This window comes from Notothenia coriiceps, unplaced genomic scaffold (genome assembly GCF_000735185.1).
Source record: "Notothenia coriiceps isolate Sejong01 unplaced genomic scaffold, NC01 NC01_scaffold00027462, whole genome shotgun sequence".
Lineage (NCBI taxonomy): Eukaryota > Metazoa > Chordata > Actinopteri > Perciformes > Nototheniidae > Notothenia > Notothenia coriiceps.
The window spans coordinates 42,856-68,746 of record NW_011360163.1 but is presented as its reverse complement, the minus strand read 5'-3'; the positions used below and the strand labels follow the sequence as shown (position 1 = coordinate 68,746).

At 41.8% G+C, this 25,891-nt stretch overlaps 1 protein-coding gene across 1 annotated transcript; it reads right to left on the bottom strand.

The window, feature by feature from the left end:
* Window positions 1–700: 700 nt before the first annotated feature.
* On the bottom strand, window positions 701–21,909 carry LOC104957608 (phospholipid-transporting ATPase IB-like; the record flags this gene model as incomplete). The annotated part of the gene is made up of 12 exons (XM_010785251.1): window positions 21,639–21,909; window positions 17,510–17,611; window positions 9,934–10,078; window positions 6,254–6,353; window positions 5,293–5,391; window positions 3,968–4,013; window positions 3,719–3,759; window positions 2,472–2,545; window positions 2,106–2,175; window positions 1,702–1,829; window positions 1,240–1,351; window positions 701–880 (listed from the first exon to the last, which is right to left on the bottom strand). Coding segments are annotated over exons 1-12 (1,140 nt in total), but the record flags the coding sequence as incomplete, so codon positions are not given.
* Window positions 21,910–25,891: the final 3,982 nt, after the last annotated feature.

Below are 25,891 nucleotides of genomic sequence, written 5' to 3'. Positions count from 1 at the left end.
AAGTCTGCCACTTCCTTACAGAGCCCCTCCTCCAACACACACTAACGCGCACATGACCAATGAGGGCAAGAGATAAGTTTGTGCACAGATGGAAGGCTGACAGGCAGGTAGGCCATCCAGTTACTTTAGCCGGGCCGGCTCAGATGATTGGTCGTGCTTTTTACAGTACTACGGCTTCCACTTCAGATATTCATTGCTATCGGGATGTTTAGAGCATTCCATGGAATATAACTAAAAGTGTATCTCGAGCCAGTTTCTCAAACTTACCCACCCCACCTTTAAGTAAGTGAGTATAATATTTTTCTATTACAAATCCACTCTGGTACTTCTACTTTTACTGAAGTACAAGACCTGAGTACTTCCTCCTCCTCCTCTGGTGAAATGTGCGTGTGCGTGTGCGTGTGTTACGGCCGCTGCCTCCCCGGTCCTGTTAACTCTGTTTTGAATGTGTTCTATGTAAATGAGCAGTGCAGTTGCCCTGGTGTCATTGGCTACCCATCTCCTGTTCCGCCCCCGAAGATTGTGATTGGAGCACGCCGGGCCCGACGAGCTCCAATCCCAGCGCACACCCAGCGCACACCTTCCAGAGACGACTACAAAGCCGGTCGACAATGATCATGTGTGTGTGTGTGTGTGTGTGTGTGTGTGTGTGTGTGTGTGTGTGTGTGTGTGTGTGTGTGTGTGTGTGTGTGTGTGTGTGTGTGTTCTCACCGGCCCGGTTCAGGTACCAGCAGGACTCTTCGGTGTGTTGTTTGTTCCAGATGGCGGCGCCCACAGAGCTGATCAGGGCCATGACCAGCAGGATGCAGAACAGGACCAGGATATGCATGTTGGTGACCCGCTCCACGTTAGAGCGCTTCAGAGGGGCCTTGGTGGAGTTCTGCAACAATGAATACAACACAAGCACACTCACATTAAGATGTCGCTGGATGAGGGTTCAGTTTAAATGGAACGTCAATGGTTTCACTGGGAAGAAGTCAATCGCAGCAGCCTTTTCAACACTCAACACTAATTAAAATGTGTCATACTCATTTACAAATCATATTTGGCACACAAATCTGTCAGCAATCCAAACACAGAGACTTGGATGTGCTCCCGGTTATTAATGTGTCACTCAGTTACAAGCTCCAAATGATTCATATGCAGTTCATTAGTAAGTAAGACAGATTCTTATTAAACCTGCCTTGAAGCCACACATTGTAAATCATTTACTGAATTCAGACATCAGGTTGGGTTTACCTGCATCAGTTTAGAGTCATGGCCAGTGTAGACAATAATTCCCACAACCCACTGCGTGTTTCTAAGCTGAGCGCCGCGCAGCAACACCTGGTCGGGACCCAGAGGAGCGGGACTGAGGGGAGAGAGGGAGGTAATCAGCAACAACACAGGAGACATTCATGCAGATTTAGAGCAACCTGCTGAGTCCTTCTTATCTAGTCACTTCTCAAGCTTTAATTGTTCTCATAAATTCCTAATTTATGTAATTCTTTTGCTGTATGAACGGCTGGGCAAGACTTTAAACATCTATGATATTTATATAGATGTATCCTCCTCTCTTGGCCAGTTTTATACAAACATACTTTTATTTTTAATACTCTTGACTTTCAAGTTAGAAAAAATAACTGTGTGTGTGTGTGTGTGTGTGTGTGTGTGTGTGTGTGTGTGTGTGTGTGTGTGTGTGTGTGTGTGTGTGTCTCTCACTTCTGGTTCTCCAGCCGCAGAGTCCCAGTGAAGTCGTACAGGTGTCTGTTGGGGCCTTCACACTCCAGACGACCAGACAGACCAATCAAATCCTCCAGGGTCTGATAGGTAGCCGTGAGCGAGAGACCCTGGGAAATAAAATCATAAGTCACAAATCAAGGAAAGTTTTTTGATGGAGTACCTTTGACAAACAGGATTAGAACAGAGTACATTACCGTAAATCATGGATCATAATTCAAAACGGGTCAAACTGTAATAAACATGATGGATAGAAGACCCAAGTGGAGGCAAATATCAGGCGTGTGAGGAGAAGTATTACATTTCTTTGCCAAAATGTAAATAGGGGGAGAATTTCCTCTCTGACCATGCATTGAGAAACTTACAAACATAGCGATGTTTCTTACCTGTCTGATCTTCAGGTTGGTTTCTCCATCCAGGTTGGACGTCTCAGTGTAACACATGGCCTGCGGCTCGCTGTGGACAAGACACATCAAAATATTGAAGTGCTAAAAGTTAGTTAGACATCAACCAACAGGAAATCAGTCAATGAGCATTTAGAATATAAAATATTAAATCCATTGACTTAATAATAACTGACTGTTTCAGATAGTACCTTAGGTTCTTGCAATCTAGAATTAGAATTCACAATACCAATAGATAAATCAGAAGACTGATTATGAAAATAATTAGAAGTTAGACACACACACACACACACACACACACACACACACACACACACACACACACACACACACACACACACGTCTGACCTGGAGGACACAATGACCATGTCAGCTGGAAGGTGCTGGCCATTGGTCACCTTCACTATGTCTCCTACTGCCACCTGGTGGCCGGACGCAGCAGTGCAACAGCGTGAGAGGAAGGAGGTGAAGAGAAGGAGAAGGAGGGGAGTCAAGGGTAAGGTAAGGGGTCATGGAAGGGGTAAGGGGGGGAGAGAGGAAACAAGAAGCAGGTTATTTAGTGGCCAACCTAGAGGCAGCCAACAGAGAGAGAGGAAGTCTTGAGATAAGGTGACAGGGAGCACAGCGGTGCGTAGCTTTAACTCTTTTGATTAGGCTGCAACCAAAGCAAGACAGGCAAAAATAATAATAATACAAGCATGTAGATAACAGAAAAGGAAAATAAAATGATGTGTTCAAAAAAAGAGAGCATTTTAAGGACATCTTGTCACCACCTCTCTTAACATGGACTTTATTGAGTCAGCGGGGCAGCTGGAACAAATTCCTCCACCTTTTCTGACCTTGAGTAACAAGGGGGCTACATTCCTGCTGTAGACTAAACAACAAAGACTCAAGTCTGATTTGATTTGAGCTGCTGGAGCAAGACTGTACACAGCTTGACTCGGTTAATGAGTACAATCTAAGAGAGACCCCATCTAGAGAAAATGGTTGTGTGCGCTACAAGGACACACAGTGGACGTGCATTGTTCTGTGAGAACAGGGGGTTCATTTAGCTCCGGACACCGGAAGAAAACGCTTACTGGTTCAGAGGAAGTGCAGAAAACTATATAATTCAACTATGTGGAATATTGGAAAGATTGCCCACTAACTCACTTGTTATCTGGCTCTGAAACGTCAATACTAACTGGACTGGTATCATTTTACAGACAGATCCTGAGCAAGCGCAGACTGAGAGACTACAGTGCAGCCACAAAAGGAAGAAAATATGGAATAACTTAACCAGCCAAGACATTTTAATCCCCAATGTAACTAAAACTAGACCATACTTTTATTACATTAATGTGTTTGCTTTCACCATCTACCCTAGGTGCCCTTGCAGTATTCCTTTACAATCATTTTGATATAATACACTTATTTATAGAGCCCTTTTCAAAACAAAGTGCTTTAAATTGATTAAAAACAAGCCTGGCAGGCCGCAACAGAACATGAGGTCACCTTAAAAAGCACAATAGGGCCTCTTTAAGTATTTAAGTCAATGGTAAAACTGAGTCATTGGACGGATGAGAGAGCGACAGAGAAGCAGAGTGTGATGATACCTGTTTCCAGATGATGGTCTGCCAGGCTCCGCTCCGCAGCACTGAGAGACAAGGACAACACAGCCATCAGTCAGCCTATAGAGCCACACTCATACACAATTCATGGCCACTAAACTTTTTTGTCTGGGCCTCGAACTATAGTGAGTGACAGACAACAGCCATTCAGTCAGCCATGAAAGGAAAACCCACAGGAATAGACCCACTCATGAAAAACTCACAGACAGACGACGAGCACACACACACGCATACCTATTGTTGTCTTGTTGTTCACGGTGTTGTCTGCTTTGTGTCTTTTCTGTTAAAACGCAGAAGAAGCAGCTTTTAATATATCAGAACCAGATTTCCTGTATTCGTCCCGCACAGGGGAAATGTACATTATCACAACAGCAGAAGAAGTAAGTAAAGAGAATAGACTTACATATTAAAAAATCTAAAGTATGAACACAATATTAATAATAAAAAACACAATAAGTAAAAAAAAAAAAAAGCATACAAGTACACCAGGTTGAAAAAAGTAGTAGTATATTTATTAAAGATCCCATGTCATGGCCATTTCCACTGATCATAATTCCATTGTTGAGTTCTACTAGAATAGATTTATATTGTGCAATTTTCCAAAATCACTTCGGTTTCTCACTGAATTTCACACTCTGCCTTTAACGGCTCATTGTAGCTCCAATAGCTCCAGCCCCCACCCTCCCTGTGAGCACAGTGTGCTCTGATTGGTCGGGACGTTGTGAATCGCGCTGAGCTCCGTGGAGGTGTGGTTTCCTTGTTTAGCGACAGCGAAACACAGCCAAACTCACCCTGAGCACACACAAAGTCACAGCCGAAGTAAAAACAATAAGTGTGGCTTGATATTGAGTAAGAAAAAGGTTGATAAACGCTGTGAGAATGGGTCTGCAGAGAGAATGGGTCTGCAGAGAGAATTTAGCCGCGATCCCAACTGTCTGTTATCAGCCTGCAGCCAGGGAGGAGAGATCAGCAGAGCTGCCTGCACTGAGTGTGTGTGTGAGGAAGTCCGTGGATTGGTCAATTTGGACCAATCAGCGGGGGCTTAACGTAACGGCTCCGCGGACGTAACGTAACGGCTCCACGGATTGGTCCATTTGGTTCCGGGTAACGCATGACATCATGCGGTACCCGGAAGAATCAATGGACAATGACGTATCTCCAACGAGGCGTTTTGGGGAGGTATTTTCGGTGTTTAGAGTTTTACTTGCTACAGGGTGTACTTTGAGGGTTTTGACTCTGCAGACCGTTTACATGCATAAAAACCTTCATAACACACAAGGGGACGGGTAATAACCGGAAAAGCATGACACGGGACCTTTAATATTTGTTGTTGTTGGGTTATACATTTGTGTAATGTGCTTTGATGGAAAAAAGGGTAGCTGGTACCGTTTACAGATTGTAAATTAATTGAAAGGAAAAATAATTGTGAATTGCATGAGGGTATATTGCACAAAGATTAATATTTACAGACAGTGTTGTGGCACATCTGACATAACATCATCACATGATTACAAATACTTTAAATACAAAAAGTAGTCCCTTCTGTGAAAGACACTCACATAGTCCTCAATGATCTCCTTGATCCCGGCCACAGTGAGGATGAAGATGAGCGGGACCAGCGTGGTGTAGCGACCCGTCGGCGACACATCGGGGATTTGCTGATAAGAGAGTTATCAGTGCTGGTGTTAGCACTACAGAGATCCTCAGGGAAACATGAGAACAGGAAGGAGGTGGAGGATAATGAATGAGTGTTCTGAATGTGATTAATCTTTGATGGGGGGGGGAGGGGGAGGGGCAGAGCCGTGTTGGAAAGCAGTGCAGCGTTTATTTACCTGTTATTTGAAGTGAATTTTTGTTTTTAGGATGACTTTCAACATCTGTCCAGGGACTACAGACGAAAAATAGCCTGTTGGCTAACTCTGGTGTATTTACAGAAATGTCAATCAATGTGCACTGTCCCTATCAAATAAATAAATAAATATATAAATAAAAAAATGAAGATAACAGAGGGATAAACAAAACAAGCATCCATCATCTGCTCCCATTCATGGGGATTAAGATAGCAGGGAGGCATTATCTCCTATGATTGATGATGACTGATGAGGTACACATGTCATCGCTCAGCTGCCTTTGGACCTGGGAGCCGTTGTAACATTATTGTCAAGACGTCTATTACTAACAAGATGGAAATCACCAAAACTACCATCCCACACTCTCTGGTTTAAAAGAAATGCTCAATCATTTACACCTTGAAAACAATCTGTTACACATTGAAAGGCTCTTCCAGGAAGTGCATCTGGGGGCTTTCCAATGCAGAGAGAATGGACTTCCCAGATATTCCCGAATAAGACCTGGAGGAAATGTACCAAATACTAGCTTTAGGCATGTAGAGAAATACTCAATAATCCATAACTCATAATAGCTTGTGGGATTCCTGGAATGTTTTAATACAACATTTTCAGGATGTGTCATCTACAGCGTGTGTGGGAATCAGCGGCGATCACTGTGCGTGGGGTTTACCTGCATGAGAGCGATGAACAGGAAGAAGGCGTTGGCAGCGCGCCTGATCTGCTCATAGAGGAACCGGGGCAGGAAGGTGAGGACTCCATACTTGGTGGTACTGCAGAAGAGAAGAAGAAGAAAAGACTTTACGACTTGTTTACAATGAGACAGATGGAGACAGAGTCAGGTAATGCATTAGCTAAAGTTTGAATTCATGCATAAATTGTGTGCTAATGGTGTTTTCACCTGACGCTCTCTGAGTAACTGAATCCATTTGGGTTTCAATATTGCAGCAAACACTGACTTGTAGTCCAGAGGGCAAATTGAGTGCCATGATGGGGTGCACACACATCACACCTATAAATAATCAAATACTTTAAATCCAGCAAACCAAATTTAGACGTATAAAATAGGTGAAAAAACCTTGGCCACCTCAACTCGTCTGTCAGTCAGCTGTATTGATCAGACAGCTGTATTGATTGGCTTCGTTTTAGCCAGGAGCTAAAAGCTTTTCAAGGCGCTAAAAATACAAAAATAAAAGTCCACATCCAATTAAAGGACTGCCTTTTTATTTCCTGTGCAGACTGAGTGAATGGTAAGAGTGTTTATTTAATGGAAAGTGAGTGCATCAAGTGCATTGACCAAATGGGTAAAAAGTAACCCTCCTATCACAGTCCAGAATCTCCATGAGGTGAACCGCTTTTTCCATCCGTCTCACCCACACACACAAAAAACTAAGAGCACGACTTTACACACAAGCCGAGTAGCAACAGCTGCCACACACACACACACACACACACACACACACACACACACACACACACACACACACACACACACACACACACACACACACACACACACACACACACACACACACACACACACACAGTCCTGACCCCGACGCTTTGCATAGCTCAGAATTGGTGATACTACACCTACGATCCAGTAGATAAAGCTGCCTTAATCTAATCAAAGTCAAGTGATATCACATTTCACACACGCACAAACACACACGTTTCCATTGGAGCGGGCATCGAGCTGTGTGTTATTTTTCATTCTGTAGACGTCCAACATACTGGTGGTGTAAGCAGCTGTTAGCTACAGGGGGGAGGCTCTCCTGCAGCTGTGCCGCATTGACATGTTTTTGAATAAGGGAAAGTTCTGTTTTCTTTATATAGGCTGAAAGAAAACACTTTTGAAGACAGGGAGAAGTCATCCCCCTAAGTGGAAGAACACAATGAGCAAACCAAGGTAAGTAGATTTGAAGGATAAAAGAGCAGATGACTTTGCTGCACTAACATTCAGTTTGTATCAACACATCCACAGTGAAATATGAAAGTGTGGAAGGCCTAGGGATTTGAGAGGAGGCCAGTCGAGTACACAGATAAAAGCTACAAGGCTTTAATCTCTGAGAAATCAATAATGCTATTGAACCTTTCAAACGTAAACTAAAGAGTTACAGGAACACAGGGACATCAGAGTGCTCCTGGCTGTCCAATCAGCATGCAGCGCAGGGCACATGTGACCCAATGAGAGAAGCCAGGGAGCACTCACCTTAATCTTATCCCTAGAGTTCAAATAGGCTCTGTTGAAAAGTGAAATGAAATCTCCTGACAGTAAATGGCAGACCGCTGAATGTCAATGACAATCCTTCAACTCACAGAACAGCCCTATGGCGCCAAGCACAGTAAGTGCATACAAATAGGAATAATAAAAGATAAAGACATGGGACAAATTAAACCGTCTAATTTAAACTGTAAATTAGAGATGTCCCGATCCGATCACGTGATCGGGGATCAGAGCCGATCACGTGATTTTCAAAAGATCGGAATAAAAAAAATCGGGGATCAGGATTTTTTTTTTTTTTTTAAATTTTAATGTTGTATTCAATGTTACAAAACAAAAATGACCATGTTCAAGTCTTAAAGTCATCCTGAGGCCTTAGTTTTGGTTTCAAATGACACAACATCATGTATGTGTTGCTTCTTTGGGGCTTGTCTTCATAGACCTGCTTATTTCTCTCAAATCTGGCAACAGAGTGGGCGCAGTGTCTAATTGTAGCAGTAAGCTAACGAGTACTGAAAGCTTTATTTTGTTTTGATCCAATGCTGCACAACTGAACTGATCCAATGCTGCTGTGAAAAAAAGAAGCTATATCCATGTTGGATAGAATATCCAATTTAAATAAAAAAATAACCTTAAGGGACAACTTGAATGTTTTTTTTCTCTTAATGCATTGCATAAAGATCGGATTGGGAAAAATCGGTATCGGCAAAATTGTCAAAATCAAATGATCGGAATCGGATCGGGAGCAAAAAAAGGTGATCGAGACATCCCTACTGTAAATACAATAGTTACGGCCTAAAACAACCCATGAAATATACAGACAATACTTAGGATGATACTTATAAAAAGAGACTTCTTCACTTTAGTATGACACTGCTCATGACTGCCTAGAGGCTGAAAAATAAACTTTTTGGTAACACCACCTAAATGGCTGTTATATGTTCAAATTTGACCAACACTTAATAGATTACTATAGTGTTTGGCTGGTGAGGGGTGTAAATATCCAACCGTCTTATGCCAAGTCATTTTTTTACCGCCGTTTTGCTGTTGTGTTTCAAGACTTAGTATTCCACTTTATACCACAAAAAGTCCTGACTACAAGTATTAAACCTCCTAGGATTCAGAAATCACACACACAGCTTTCTGAAATAAACAGGCAAGTGTGGTTACTTTACTCTCATTGATCTTGAATATTCATTAGGACATTTGATTAAGCAACACAGTTATGTAAAGTTGTTAAGCCGAGATTCCCAAATGGACTTCAGGCAGAGACATACCTCCTAGGTCATAGGTGTAGTAATCGGTGACTTATTAAAAAAGCCTTATCAATAGAGCTTGACCTGCGATTTAAAGCAAAACTAGAAGAAAGAGAGACATGTTTAAGGGAGAGAGAAAAAGCTAATCCTCAGTGGTCCAAAGTCTGCTCTCCACACATGGCATGACGGGAGGAAAAACATACAAGGATGTCCTTCAACCTGGCAATACGGGTGTAAAGCCGCTCTAAAGCAAATATCCAGAAAGCTGCAGTGTCCTTTAGGAAGACACAGAAGAAGCTGACCCTGCTGACCCAAATACTGGAAGTGAAGTTAACACACTCAGAGAGCTTATCACCACCTCTGAATAAACAGACAATAATGAAAAAGTGTCAGATAACTTTTCATCTACTCGACCGGCTGTTTGCTACCAAGCATCATATCAATCAGCAAAATGTACTTAGTAAAAGTTGTGCAGAAAAGTTGTGTTTTATGTGTTTATAAATTGTATATGTGTCTGGATAATATTGTAGTAGCATTTTACTGTAGAGTCTTTGTAAAATATTTAAATGACTTGGTGACAGTTTTAGACATATTTTATGCAAAGTAGCTAAAGCTGTTCATTTATGTAGTGGAGTAAAATCACCTGATGTACCTTTGAATTGTAGTGGGGTAGAAGTACAAAGTAGCAACAATTGAAATACTCTAAATACTACTGAAACTGAAGTTGACACACTTATCACCACCTCAGAATGAACCGAAAATAAAAGTCAGATACGTTTTGATCTACTCTCCATGCGGTTTACAAAGCATGATGTAGTAGTAGGTGAAAACAGAGCATTTCAGGCACACAACATGCAGTGAAAGCCCACTCACCTGACATGGTTGTCGCAGAACTTGGTGGTCTGTGTCCCGTTGAGCAGCACCGATCGGGCGGTGGCGTCTACCGGATCCGCCTGGGAAGTAGTCCCGGACATCTCATCATCTGCCTTTCGGTATCCTCCGGACGAGCACGCAGGTCCTGCACCGTTAGAGTGATGGGAGAGAGGCGAGGCTGGGTGAGTGTCAGTGGAGAGGTGGTGAGAGACAGAGAGAAGGGGGGAGATAGTGGGAGAGAGACACACACACAGACGGACGAGGTTCAAAAGGCTCCCAATCAGGACTAGAGGATAGGCTACTCTGTGCTGATGTGTGCTGAAGTCGGAGCGGTCGTTTCAATGACGTTTCCCGGTATAAACACCTCCCCCCCCTTGTCTTTCAGTATTATTATGCAGGTACCGTCAATGCACACACACGCCCACGGGACCCCCCTGTGTATAATGAATGTGCTGAGGGATGCACAATGGCGAACAAACACACCGTGTGTTATGTTATCAGCAACCTGTACATATGTAACACAGGAGAGGAGAAGACCCGCCGTGCATGGCGACTGTCATTACATGCAGAAATGATGCAAAAAAAAAAGTGGGAAGAGGGTGCACGCTTATCATGCCCCCCCCCTCTCTGCCTCCCATTCCCCGCCAAGGCTTTGTCATCTCCAACCATTTTACGCGTCGGGATCTCCCTGCACGCTCTCCTGCAGCGGGACTATTTTTTACCCTTAATTCTGATAGTATGTATGTTTCTGCAGGGAAATTGTGAGAGCAATGCAAACAGGTCTGCTCAGTTTACTCAGCTGCTACAGCGGACCTGGGTGTGGATAGATGCAGCGTGCCCGAGCCTCCTCGCTCCTCCTTCGGCCTCGCTGCTGAGTAAACTCCCGGTGAAAGATACTGCAAGCTGCGCAGCGGTGTCATCTGGCCACCTGCCGCCTCCAAAAGCCTTTTTTTCGGGTTGAACGAGCCCCTAGAACTCCGATTTGATAGCGAGCGCCTCACTAGTGCATTCAACAAGAGGAGGAAGCTATATGGTATGGAGCTCCTTCAGTGTTTCAGTGCTGCGGAGGGGAAAGCTTGGGCTCTGCTTTTAAAGGGCCAGAAGCCTGATATCGCCTTGAGATCGCCTTGAGATCTTGTGGTCGGGTCAAGTGACATCCATGAGGCAGGAGCCATGCATCAGGAGATCATTTATTGTGATCCTGTGCCTGCTCACTGGATGATTCACAACTTTCTCAATAGTTGGCATAGATAGTTAGAATGCAATGAATGAATAATCTAGAGTGCATTTATCTGCAAAGCCACAGGTAAGCCACACAATCCTGTCATTATTCTGATAATACTATGTCAACAACTGCGTGATTCACAACTTTCTCAGTAGTTTGCATAGATACAAATCCAGTATGAGATAAAATAAAATTACCTAGAGTGCATTTACTGGGAAACAGGTCACATCCTGTCTGATAATGCTATGTCAACAAGCAGAGGTTGAAAAGTACTCAGAGCATTAAGTACATGTGGAAATAGTAATACTATGGTCTTAAAATACTCCATTACAAGTCCTGAATTAAAAGGTTACCGAAGTAGCAGTACAGAAGTATTAGCAGCTTGATATACTTAAATTATTTAAACTAAAAGCAATCAGTATGCAGAGTGTTATATTAGTATGGAAAACTATATTATCCTGTGTTTTTATCACTAACAAACCCATAAGAGCCTGTTAATGTTTTAGTTTGTGAATGTTAAGCCGATTTTAGATAGTAAAGTACAATTATGTCAACATGACTTGTTAGGTATATTGAGTACATTTACTAAGTTACATTCCAGCCTACAAGCTGTGAGAGCTGAAGTGTAATTCTTATTTTTGTGGGATCTTCTAGTTTCTTGGTATGTCTGTGAGCGAGGCTGTAAGTTAAAACAACAACAGGCTAATTGCGTAAATAATTTAGAAACGAATAAGCACTGCCAGGGTTTAGCAGATTGAATTTCCGCAGTCTTGAAACTCTTTTTCTGCGGCATTTTACAATCCGGGCCTTTCTCTCCCCTCAATAACCAAAATATCATTATATCCCACTCAAGTCTGCCGCTGTGAAGCAGGTGATTAATTGTAAAGCGACCCAGACGAAAAACTGCCAGGTTTATCTATACTGGATGCAGTATAATCACATCAGAACTCCACTTTAGCATAGAAAGAGACATTAAGTTGTGTGTGTTTACCGGAAACGTGTACAGTACACTTTGAAGTGCATCTGGAGGTTATTCTATCCAAGCCAGACAATTTCTTTAGTATTTATTAGAGGTAAAAGTCCACTTTTTAAATTGTACTAAAATTCATAGTCATTCCACAATTTTAAAGACCGACATCACCGTTAAAGTGCCATAAACCTGCAATGTGCAATACAAACACTTATTTGCAATCGCACAGTGCTATAATCACTTATATGTAAGAAATACCTATTTTTATAAAATACGTCTTAAAAACTTTTTTTAATGCCGTTTCAGCACTTAGTTTTACTTAAAGGGGACCTATCATGCAAAATGCACTTTTTGATATCTTTTATACATAAACATGTGTCCCCGGTGTGTCAGGGAACTCACGCAGCGTCAGAAAATAAAACCCTCTCTCTTTTCCTCCGTACCCACATCTCTAAAAACGGGGCTACAACGGAGCTGATCCAGATTTGCGTCCGATATGACGTAATATCTGAAATGTGGACCCACGGCCCAATCAGAAACGTTGCTATCAGAAACAATGCCCGACTGTTTTGGACGTAATATGGTCGGTGTTTACATTAGCATCGCTAACACTCAGAGCTAACCTGTACTGGAGAGCATGTGTGTGAAGAAGCAGGAAGTAAAAAGGAACTCACCTTGTGGTATAACCGGCAAGAGAGAAAGCCTTTGAGCTCCATACTGTTTCAGAGAGAATCCTTGATAATCCATGATATGGCGTTTCATCACGGCAGTATTTAGTTTAGACAGTAGCTGCCGGGTCCCGCATGAGCTCAGACCCCTCCTTTTTTATTAATCAATTTTTTAAAGCTTTATACCCAAAATCAGCACTTTTGAAACAGGAAGTGAAATAGAGGGATATGAGGCTAGAATGGGTGATCTGTTCATAGACATGTTTTTTATATATTTGTATATATATGAGACCTATGCTATTGCCTAAAAATAGCATGATAGGTGACCTTTAAATTGCTGCTACCCTTTTTTAACCATGGTTGTTTGTCTTTATGTCGATTGTATTACTTATGTCTGCTTTTCTTTTATTATTGCATGCCCTTTTAACATGCTAGGCCACTTTAGCTATAACACTGTAAATGTCCCCGCTGTGGGACTAATAAAGAAATTCAGATTTTGATTTCTGATTCTGAAAAACTAGAAACCTTAGTGCTTCACCAAACCAAGCCGAGAGAGCAAGGGTCAAAGTCTATCCAAGCAGAATGATAATCAGCCTATCCCTCATTCTCTATAACTCTGACTGGGCTATTACCCCTGCACCTAACAGAGCTATAAGTCACAATCTCAGCCCTGCACTCCACACTGCGAATGGCACTGAGGTCAATCAAGATAGCAGGTGATTGTGGAAATGACTGAAGATGATAGAAGGTCAAAGGTAGTGAAGGGTGACAAACATTGTGATCGCGGTCCTATCACGAAGCAATCCTGTTCAGATCTTTTCTCAGGGTTTCCTTTTTCTTTTTTACACTCCGACTTTATTGATTTTTTCCAGACAATAAACAGCAAACGACACAATAAACAAGCAACTTCAGCACGTGTGTGATCTAGAGTTACGAGAAATATTCCTGAGTATTATGGATAACTGCAAAGCGTCCTCAAGGTTAATAGAATTAGTTTTCTCCATAGTAATTGATCAGGGTATATTCACAATCATATTCATTTCGAGATATATTTTAAACATTTCAACCATCTTCAAGGACACCAGTTGTTTCTTAGTCTTAATAAAGGTCAGTCTCTCCATCTCATGAACTTCTCTTAATGATTTCATACTGTAGAAGGATCGGCTTGTAACCACTTAGGAGTTATTGATGGTCTACTCTTCCTCTACCTGGTTGCTTATTCTTGTTTTTGCTATTACCTCCACTTTTAACCCTCTACCTTTCTGAGCAGATCAATTGCGGCTTTCTCAGCAGCCCACTTCAGCTCTGATTCATTTGTGAGGTGGGATCAATGCCTCGGTTACTCATTTCTGATGGAGCGCAGTCAACCTAACTCATTACCAACGCGCCACCGATGAGTCAGCAGAAAACCCCAGCAGAGTCACAGCCAGGTCAATTACACGTGAAGCATCCAGGTACCATATAGGTCCGATAACCTGCGACCAGGACAGGTAAGACTAGACCGATCCGAACCTCGACAAACTCTTTGATCTCATACCCTGCTCTACCAAACACCCACTTGGTTGGTGAGGCGTAAACAACACGTGTCCCCTTTCTTCTAAACAACATTAATAAGCCAAACATCCGTCCATTAAAGGGAAGCTTAACAGCCCTTTTACTATCTCTCTTAACATATAGTTGTGTCATTAGAAGCCTATTAAAGCAAACAAATTTTACACAATGGGCCGATAAAATCACCTGTTCCCTTACGAAGAACAAGGGCAAAGAAAACAAAGACAATTAAATCCATCATGCATGTGATTTGAAGATTTCTCACTTCATAATATCTTAAAATGGAGTATTAACTTTTGGTTTGTGGGCTGAGCCCAAAGTTTCCCTGGACTGGAGCCAAAGTTTTCCTGCTAAAAAGCAAGCTGGCTGCTGAATAATTGATAGAGACAGGCTGCATAATTCATCCACATTTTCCAGTATGGCAGAGCATATTTCACCAGAAGCTGTGCCTCGGTGCCAAGACTCAAGAAACAGCCGCCGCGTTAATTAGCACAGACTTGCCAGAATTGTGCTTTTAAATGGCATAAATAAAAGCTTTCGGGGCTTACATGTTTAATTGAATCATGTTTAATGCACTTCATTCAATCACCTCAACCAGAGTGGAAACTAAATGAGCCAGAAAGGAAATAATCAAAACAGCAGTCACAGAAGAATAGCTTCAGTCATCCCCAGCTGTTGAAGCACCCGACAAGATTAAATGAAAAAACTGAAATGCTGTCTTTTAATTATATGTATTATGTTAAGAAATGTCACATAACTGTATTGGGTTGGTTGAAAGTAATAATGTTAAGTTGAACCTAATATAATATTTATCTAAACTTAATATTATTGCTTTCAACTGACCTCATACATTTGTGTAAAATACATTTGATTTAAAGGTCCCATGTCATGCTTTTCTGGTTCTTACCCGTCCCCTTGTGTGTTATGAAGCCTTTTCTGCATGTAAACGGTCTGCAGAGTCAAAGCCCTCAAAGTACACCCTGTAGTGAGTAAAACTCTAACACAGAGAAGACCTGTCTATGCTGCCCCAGAACTCCTCGTTGGGGATTTCTCTTTTTCCATTGTTTTCTTCCTGGGTTCTGTAACGTGCCCATACCCAAATGGACCCATTGCTCCAAATAGATCAATCCCTGGAGCCGTTACGTTAAGACTTCCTAACACACACACACTCAATCTTTTCTCAGCTGCAGCTCCGCCGATTTCTCCTCCCTGAGACGGCGGGACGCGGCAAGGCTGTGAGTCGGTGTGTGAGCACACACACAAACTCCCAGCCAGGCTGCGGGTGTGTGTGTGTTCGGGCTGGGTTTCGCTGTCTCGCAGACGGCCACTGGGCTCATAGGGAGGGGGGGGCAGGAGCTCCAACAAGCCGTTTAGGACAGAGAGTGAATACACATACTTTACAGAGATGCTGTTTGAGAAACCAATGTGAGTTTGGAAAATTGCACAGTATAAATCTATTTTAGTAGACCTCAACAATGGAATTATGATCAGTAGAAATGGCCATGACATGGGACCTTTAAGTAACGTAGGATAGATGCTGGCGGTTTACACATTTCTGTTATCTTAAAAACTGTCAAAAATGTAATAAATAAAATTGCACGATGGCAATCAGAGAGCATCCCAGCTATTTTGTTTTCCACAGTTGGCAACATGGCCGCAAAGTCATTGCCCCGTAACAGCAAGGTCTCAGGTGTTAATACCCCGACAGCCACGAGCCTGCCAGCGTGTTCTTGAGCTAAACGCTGATTCAAAACCTTTCAATCTCGTGAGGAAACACTAGAGATATTCCCTCTACGACCCTGCTGTGTGGTTAGAATAGCATTACCAACGGAGCGTCGTCGGTCCGGCTGACTTCCACGTCCCATGGCTGTCCCGTCCCCGACCCGCAGGCCCCTACGAGCAGCTCTTGGTCGAACTAGCCTCAGGCGGTCCCAGTGGCTCCATTTGCCTCCGAGTAAAAAGTAAGGCAAGAAAGCCTCTTAAGAAGCCACTGTAATGAGCAGGATAATCCCCTCTGTGTCTGCTCTGCAACTTCACCTGCTGCTAATATATAACCTGATAATCCTACAGGTGACACACACACACAACACAAATGTAAGCATATTCACAAATATACACACACACACACACACACTGACTTATGGGACCAGGCTAGCACACATAGGGGTGAACATACAGGGTTTGAAGCCAGAAAAACTTGCAATATGACATGCTTCTAACCAACGAGCCTTCTCTCTAAATCCACTTATGTGTCATACACGCATGCAGCCATGTTCATGTACATGCTGTATATAGACATGCCATGTACACACACACACTGATGTGTTTTGTGTTCTACTGCATGCATGTGTGTTGGTAATAAAAGTCTAGCTTAATGTGCCCAGTGAAATCAATCTGTCGTCATTGGCATGGTCTGACATCAGTGGTGGAAGAAGTATTCGGATGCTTTACTTGAGTAAAAGTACTACGGTAATTCATTTGTGTCAAAACACTTCATTACAAGTAAAAAGGGCTGTGTTCAAAACCTTACTTAAGTAAAAGTATTATCAGCAAAATGTACTTAAAGTATAAAAAGTCAAAGTAATCATTGTGCAGAGAAATGGTCTTAACATGTGTATATAATTATATATGTGATATTTCTAGATAATGCATCAAGTAGCATTTTAATGTTGTAAACTTTAAAATATTTGACTTAAAGAGTTAGTCTACTAATTTTATTTTTAGAGATGCATTTTGTTAAAAGTAGCTAAAGCTGTTAAATAAATGTAGTGAAGTAAAATTACACTGTCCCTTTTAAAAAGGTAGTGGAGTAGAAGTAGCATACATTTGGAAATACTCAAGTAAAGTACCTCAAAATTCTACTTAAGTACAGTGAGTAAATGTACTTAGTTACTTCCCACCTCTAACTGACATGACCCCACTTTCTTGAAGCACATGCGGTGGAAGGTTTCTGCATTAATCCCTCCAGGCCCAGAGGAGCTACAGATTATCAGGGTCCGCAGCAGGGAAATCATGTCAGATAAGAACCAGAGACGTAGCAGGACATGTAGCTCTTGAGGGCCGGGGGTTTGGAGACACCTGCTCCTCTAGCTGGTGGCCATGCACCTAAAAGGACTCCGGACACAAATGTGGCGTCATCCAGTCTAATTCGAGCAAACTCACTTTTGTCAAACCTGTCCGTGAGGCGGGCAGACAAAGTAGCCCCTTGGCCTGGGTCCTGCAGGTCAGAAGCCTCCTGCCTAAGGGTGGTCAACACTAACTGCTCTGTGGGCACCAGAGAGGCCGCGGCAGGAGGAAACAACACACACACAAGACAAGATGTCAATAAACACAATGTGTCAATCACTCTAATGTAAATATAGCTTGTGATGGATGTATTAATAGTGAAATGATTTTCATGGCTGTAGTTCTGAAGAGATGCACACAGAATGGACTTAGCTTGAGCAGAAGTGCCCCCCTGTGTTCAACCTTTGTAAGTACATCATTGCTGCAATTTACTTGGGTTTCACTATCTCCCCAATGACACCTTCGTTTGCTTGGCAGCCATGACTACCAGGCATTATCTTTCCCAAACAGATGCATTGTTGATGGTTGGCTGAGCTGCATGACTTGCACAAACGAATGATATCAACAAAGGGAGCGATGTGCTCTTACACTTAAACATAAATCCTAAGGGCTGACCAATGCTGTTTTTATTTGTTTTATAACTTAAATACTTGTTTTCGTATATCGTGCTATCTAAAGCTAGTTTTTTTTTTTAATGTCTTTTCAAATGAAAATGAAATAAAATAATGATCTCTTTCAGAGTTACTAGGCTTGTTTGAGACGAGCTGCGGCTCGCCTCGAAAGTAGACGAGAATAGCCGATCGCAGCCGGGGGAGGTCTCAAAAAGCTCGCCTGAAGTCGGACAGCTCGGAGTCGGCTTCTTCTTCTTCTTCTTCTTCTTCTTCTTCTCTCGGTTTTTTGGCGGATTGCAAACAACTTTAAGGTGCATACCGCCACCTCCGGAGTCGGCTTGACCTGGTTTGCATTTATGAAGAATGCACAAATGTGTTTAATCGTTAATGTCAGATATGTACTAAGTAAATACATTTATTCCTGATCAAGATTAGATTCAACTTTATTGTTATTGCACATATTACAGGTACTGAGACAACGAAATGCAGTTTAGCTTCTAACCAGGAGTGCAACAAGCAGTATAGTGAAAAGTAATGTACACAATCTACAGAATAAAATATAGAATGAATTGAATGATGAATAAACAGTGAGGGGTATGAATACACTAGATATAGCAGCCTGTGAGCAGTATGAACAGTGTGTATGAATATGCTAAGATATATAAAGTATGAAAACGGTAAGCAGTCCAAGTATAGTATAAAATATATAGATATTAATTTCATGATGATAAACATTGTGGAACAATGATAAAAAATGTGAATGGAAGTAGCGAGGTAAAACTGACAAAAAACAACAACAAACTTTTGCCGAGCCAATTGCAGAGTTTTATCACCAGCACGTGGTAAAAACCACCAATGAGCGCTCAGCTCGAGATACCAGCGAGTCGTTTCCCATCAAGCATTTCGCTTCCGCAGCCCGTGGAGAGGAACTGCGCCGCCGCGCCTCGCTCTCAAGGCTGCGGGCGTCTTTGTCCCGCGAGATTTCAACGTCTCATGTACAGATGTAGCACTGAATTTCGGACTCCAGCTTACATCTTCCTGCCTACGACCTGCCAAAGACCAGTATAGAGGAATTTTAAGCCCTCCCACTATTTTCCAAGAGGGCGTTGCCAGATTTTCAATTTCAGGTTTTAACCAGGAGATGGCGCTTCATTCACAAATACAGAAAGACAAGTTTCATGGACTTTCGGTTGTGTTTTGAAGAGCATTTGAACACATCAATATTTTAGATCAACTAAAGTATATCTAATCTTGTAATTCAATAANTTATTTCACATATTACAGGTACTGACACAACGAAATGCAGTTTAGCTTCCAACCAGGAGTGCAACAAGCAGTAAAGTGAAAAGTAATGTACACAATCTACAGAATAAAATATAGAATGAATTGAATGATGAATAAACAGTGAGGGGTATGAATATACACAGCAGCCTGTGAGCAGTATGAACAGTGTGTATGAATATGCTAAGATATATAAAGTATGAAAACGGTAAGCAGTCCAAGTATAGTATAAAATATATAGATATTAATTTCATGATGATAAACATTGTGGAACAATGAGTAAAAATGTGAATGGAAGTGGCAACGTAAAACTGACACAAAACAACAACAAACTTTTGCCGAGCCAATTGGAGAGTTTTATCACCAGCACGTGGTAAAAACCACCAATGAGCGCTCAGCTCGAGATACCAGCGAGTCGTTTCCCATCAAGCATTTCGCTTCCGCAGCCCGTGGAGAGGAACTGCGCCGCCTCGCCGCGCCTCGCTCTCAAGGCTGCGGGCGTCTTTGTCCCGCAAGATTTCAACGTCTCATGTAGGCGAGCCTCCAGAGCAAGTCGGACAAAATGACTAACCATCCTGCAACGCACGAGCAAGACGTTGATCGCAATTGGGCAGGTCTGCGTCGGTCTCGCTTATCTCAAACAAGCCTAATGTGAGAGATTGGTAGCTGCAGACGTCACCCGGGGTATGGCAGGTCGGAAGTTTGCTAATTGGAGCAAAGATTAAAGAGGTCAGGATACATGAGGTCACAGTGAAGGCAGCAATATGACACTCGTGCTTCCCCTTCACACCCATGCTATAAATTTGGCAGTAGTAAACACTCGTCAGTTCCAAGAAAGCAGAACAGTATCCAGTCGAGTTACTGGAAGCCCCACGACAATTGCTCCAATACAAACAAGAAATTAACTAGTGAAAGTCAGCACTTAAGCTCTGCGTAGGTAAATATAACAGCGGTGAGACCATCTGATATTCTATTCTACAAAAAGATATAATGGCTTGTAACAATACTGTGAAAAATGTATGCTTCTATATTTGAAATGGATGCTGAATGCTTTTAACCTTTGACCTGTGAAAAAGTATATATATATGTATGAGAGAACCTCTGGCCTGAGGACAGTGTGGCCCAGTTGGCGCTCATCTCTTCTCACAATTTGCCCTGCTTTCTATTTCTGGAAGCTGCGTGAGGCATGCAGCCGCACATATACAGTACACACACAAACACACACATCAGCAAAGCACAACAATATGTGCCAGTCACTATTAAAAGCCACTGGATGAGCAAAACACACGCTCCTCTCTTCCATTCCGACATCTGTTTGTGATGTGTGAAATCATCCGATGCAGCTTTGTGTTTCTAGCTCCTTCCCTGGGGAAATATGAAGCATTTCCTCCCAAAAAGTATCCCTCACTAAACACTCAGTCATGGGGAGTCAAAAATAACAGCTTTGGTTCAAATAGCATCTAGTAGAAAACAGGTGTAGAAACCTGTGTTGTTGAAACAGGATGTTGATGGCCTTCAGGTCAGGTGTGCTCTCCAGACGGTCACGTGGGGCTACGAAATAGGCTGTTCTTGGAATGATCTATATGAGCTTGGGATTTCAAATGCATAGAAATCCTTCATATTTATTTTATAAAAATGTAAGCGAGTCAATCCATAAGAAAATCTCCAATATGTTCTGGGTACAAGAGGCTGTTGCAGCACAATTATCTAATACCATATTGATGCCATGAGGAATACAGTGTACTCTATTGAGAGATAATGTATAACTCCTTCGAATATATACTGTATATTATAGAAATATTTAAGCCAGTCGAATCAACCCATAAGAAAATCCCATGTTTTCATTCAGGTGGCCTGGATCCGAGGGGCTGTTGCAACACAACTATCTGTTACCATATTGATGTCATGGGAAATACATTATATTCTATTTTAGTGAGTTTTAAGGTCACGCGATACTCGTTCTCATCCTAGCAGGAACACACATGTTGTATTATCTTATGTAAGATTGCCAATTCACATAAAGGGCATACCGGGCCATCTGAAGCAGACACCTGCAGTCCGCTTGCCCTTGCATCCTCTGCCAAAAAAAAAGTCGAGACTGGAGGGTAGATACCGGTACAGCAAGTCGCATGCATGCCGCAGTTCCGAACAAATCCCGTTATTATGCCAAGCACATTAAATACGCACGATTGTGTACAGGCCCGATAGCCTGTTATCAACACTGAGACAGAGATCTTGCGATGTCAGATGACAGATCTCGAATTAAAAGGCTCGTGAAAGCGTTAACTGTGCAAAGATTAAATAAGGTGTTTGTTGTTGTTTTTTTGGCTTACCCCCCTCGGTGTGTATCTTCTTGGCTCTCCGGTTGAAATACATCTTGAATGGTTGTCTGAGAGGCTGGGGAGATGTTTTCCAAGCCGGGGCATGCTCACGGTTCTCCGGCAGAGCAGGTGACCGCTGCTCCGGGTCCGGGCTGCGGCTCACTGGTCATTATTTTTCGGCTAGTCTGCGGAGGTAATGTTGCATAGAAGAGGACAGCTGCCATAGAGCGCCATAGAAGGGATGAAGAAGGTGCTACTTCCGTTTGCTGCTTTCAAAATAAAAGATGTTCGAATAAAGGTAAGATGAATGAGATGTTTACATTTAATAAAGTTACCCTTATTAAAACAAATATGGTCTAACAAAAACAATGCCAGGGTCAGGCTTAAAAGCTTAACCGCTCATAGCAGAGGAAATTGTAATGATGATTTTTAACCTTTTAAAAAAAAATTGTATTACCAAATCACTAGTTGCCCTGCGTCTGATCTGAAATCTCTTTTTTGAAAAATCAACTGTCACACTTCCGCTCATGTGCTCTGTGGCTTGTTTAAGGTTTTGTTTCCCATTCAATTCATTCAATTGAGCCACGGGGCCGCGCATCGTATGATCAGATGCGAACGCGCGTACTGGACTCTGGGTACAGAAATTGAAGTACAACTGATGTCAATTAAATTGTATTTTATCACTCTATAAAAATGGATAACGTAAATATAAATCGTGAAATACTCTCATATTGACCTTTATATGGAATGAACTGCTTTGGACGATATGGAAATATGGCTAAGAAAAAGAGATGTATTTATACTTGCTCAATTTATCATTTAGCACAAAGGGGATGACAGTTACCACAATCTAGTTTAACAGTAGTACCTGTAACGTTTTGTTAGAGAAAAGGTCCTAGGTAATTTAATTGACTCAGTCAAATAAACACTAAGCGACACACTACACTGTAAAATCTAGCTAATGTTAGTTAACTTAAGTTTGCTATTATAAGCTATTAGCTATAGTTAGAGCTAATAATAGCTAACTAGCTATGTTACTAGTCTGTCAATGTAGTGAGTATTGAACGAGGGATACATTTTGTTTAGAAATTAAAGTTGTCCTTTTTAAAATGAGCTATGAATTATTTCTTAAGTCAACAATTATCAAACTACTGCAGTTTACTTAAACATGGTGGACAAGAGAGTGCCAACGTAAAACCGTTAGGTTACCACTCACCCCATCGTCGACAGTTTAACGGCAATATCAATTCAAGCCACCAAAATGTACATTTTTACCCTTAAGTGAACAGTATCATCCACTTGCCCTTTGTTCAATTGTATAACAGAATTGTAAAAGCAAAATGGATAAATCAAAATAGCTCGTTGGTAGCTCGAGTTGATAAGGCCGATAATAAGGTAATAATAATAAGGCTGATAATAGCCGTTGATAAGGGTCGTGTGCAGACAAACAGTATACTCATTTAAACCAGATGTCCAAGCATAACAAAGCTGCATTTTATTCCATTGTCAAGGAGAAGAGAAGAAAACCCATGTCTTCATTGTATTACATAGTAACATATTTATCTTAACTGTTTACTCTCATCACATTGTAACATAATACATATTTCAAAAGTTGATTTCCATCTTATTAAATAGGAACAGAATAACTATTCACTTCAATGGCCCCAACCTAATGTGTGTAAAGTTGAAAAAAAGCCTATAGAGAATCTGGGTTTACTGGGACACTGACCCTTTCCTTCAGAACACAAACAAACTTGCATGTACACACAATTAAATCATACACATACTCACCTCTCATTCTTACATACAGCTGAATCATTCCTAGAGTTGTAGTGCCATGTGATGTAGTATTTCCTGTGTACTGTTATTGATGTGCAAAAGGACCCTGGTGATAACACAAAGACTAGGAGATTGAGCTAAATAATTCACCTGTGCTACATTAATGCTAAAATGTGCACGTGTAATGTAAAGACCAACTGTAAAGAGTGTACAGAAATCACATTACTAACACTGCCTTATTCAGGCGTTGCACTCCAGCAGAACATTTAATTTTGAGCCAAATCTAAAGCAATTACTTGAAAGTTTAATTATTTTTCCAGCGCCTATCTCATCCCAAATGATCTGAGATTTTGCAAAACACTAAAAATCGACTTTCTTTCATACCATGATCAGAGTTTTTGCTCAATAGATGTATCAAGAGGCGCTTTCACACCGCAGTACTTTTCCCACAAAGGTTCATGAGAACTTAGTTCATCCGAACTCTTTAGTTCTGATGAACTAAGTTCGCCAGAACGCCGACACCTCCTCATCTCCACCGCTCCCATGTTTTATTTTGTGTTGCCATAAATTAGTCTCTGCGTTTCTGCGCTGGGCTAATGCTAATGCGAGGATAATAATGCTAATGCGAGGATAATAAAATGGTGGCTTCACAACACTTTTTTTTAGTTTTACGGGGCGTGGTTTGCAATCCGCCCAGCCAATCAGAAATATAGCTCTTTTCTCACATGAGAAAGCAGGGACGGAAAAGGGGGTAAAAAGGTTCTCATTAATTAATTAATTAACAAACACACACACACACTAGGTCTGCTCGATTATGGCAAAAATCATAATCACGATTATTTTTGGTCAATAATTGATATCACGATTATTAAATACGATTATTCATTGACTTTGAAAACATCAATTTATTGAACTTTAAAACCTAATGTGTATAATTTGAACAGTATCTTTTTAACTGTTGATTACCCTGAAAGTATAATTCAACTGAAAAACCAATACAAAAATTAATTAAATAAATGAGACATTTAAATAAATAATATCAAAATAATAAATACCAATAAACAAGATCAACAAATATTTTGGAGGGCACTTCCACAAGCTACTAAACATATATAAATATGATAAATAAAAATAAATTAGACTAAAATGAATTAGATCAAATATGTTCTAGTGCACTGTCACAACCTAGCAAAGCTAAATAATAATTGTATCTGTGTTGACCGGTTACACTGAGTGGTTTTAGCTGTCGTTTTTCTGTAAACCAGAGAACCAATTGTACTTAACGCGTTACGTGCATGTTGAGTGGTAGCGCGTTGTATCGCGTAAACAGCAGGTTGTGAAAATCAGAACTAGGAGAGGTGGCTATTGCAAGGGAAAAGGTATAAAAACTAAACTTGTGTTGCTTCGACATGCTCGAGTACTACTTTACCTAGCGTTCTCTCTCTCTTATCTACTGAGAACCACTGGTCGTATGTAAGCCGTTATCCACTTCAGTTCATCATATACGGACCGGTCCCATGTGATTTCGAGTGTGCAGCGAGAGAGCGCGAAATCTGAGAAACACGCTACGAACAAAACCGAATCGTTATCTGAGTCTACATCCTGATTACCGGAAGAGCCTGATGATCGCCCCACCCACCATCTCGACCCCGTAGCGAAGCAAAAGAACGGAGCACCGTGATATGAACCACCCGTGACTACGAGTCAGCCTAACTTATATAGCGAGATAACAACCTATACGCCCAGCAGCCCCGTCCAAGTGTTACAGCGCAAAGGGCATCTGGAAGATATAGAGGAGGCCGCGGAGGTGAGGGTCAACTGTGGCACGAGAGAGTAGTAATCGCACCCACCACGGAAGACCAACGTCACTACTTCGTCCGAGACACGCAACGAGTGACGACGATCGTAATACGACACAACTTCTAACATCCGGTCGACCACCTAAAGTATCCAACCGGTCTTCTCTACCCACGGCGTACAGTCCGATCGTTCGCTACGTAAAGAACATCACATGACGTCATGTCGACATTTAGTTGAGGCGTGAGATTTTTTCTCTTGTACACTTCAATTGTATGCTATGCAAACCGTCACGTTTGAGTCAGTATGTATCGATCTTCCCATCCTGCACAAAACATCGCAACGTCGTGGCCCACAACAGTTTGCAAATCTTCCAGTAATAACGATAGTGCTGTATCTAGCCTACCCCAACCAAGTTAACCCACCCGGTCGCCCCCTACTTCACTCTACTAGGTAATCCCGGTCCACAAGGGGTTTGGAAGAAAAGGGGTTCTTCGCGGGGGGTGTTGTTGTGTGTGGCCACCCAACCCCCCCTAGGTCCCCCGCCCCCCCCTTTGTTGTCGCCCATGTAATTTGCAAATTTATTCAGAGTTTACGATTTGTTGATGACAGTGTTTGGATTTACTTACACCTCATATTTTTTAAACAAATTTCCTCCCTACTTCGGATTAATTCCCTCGTGATAACCT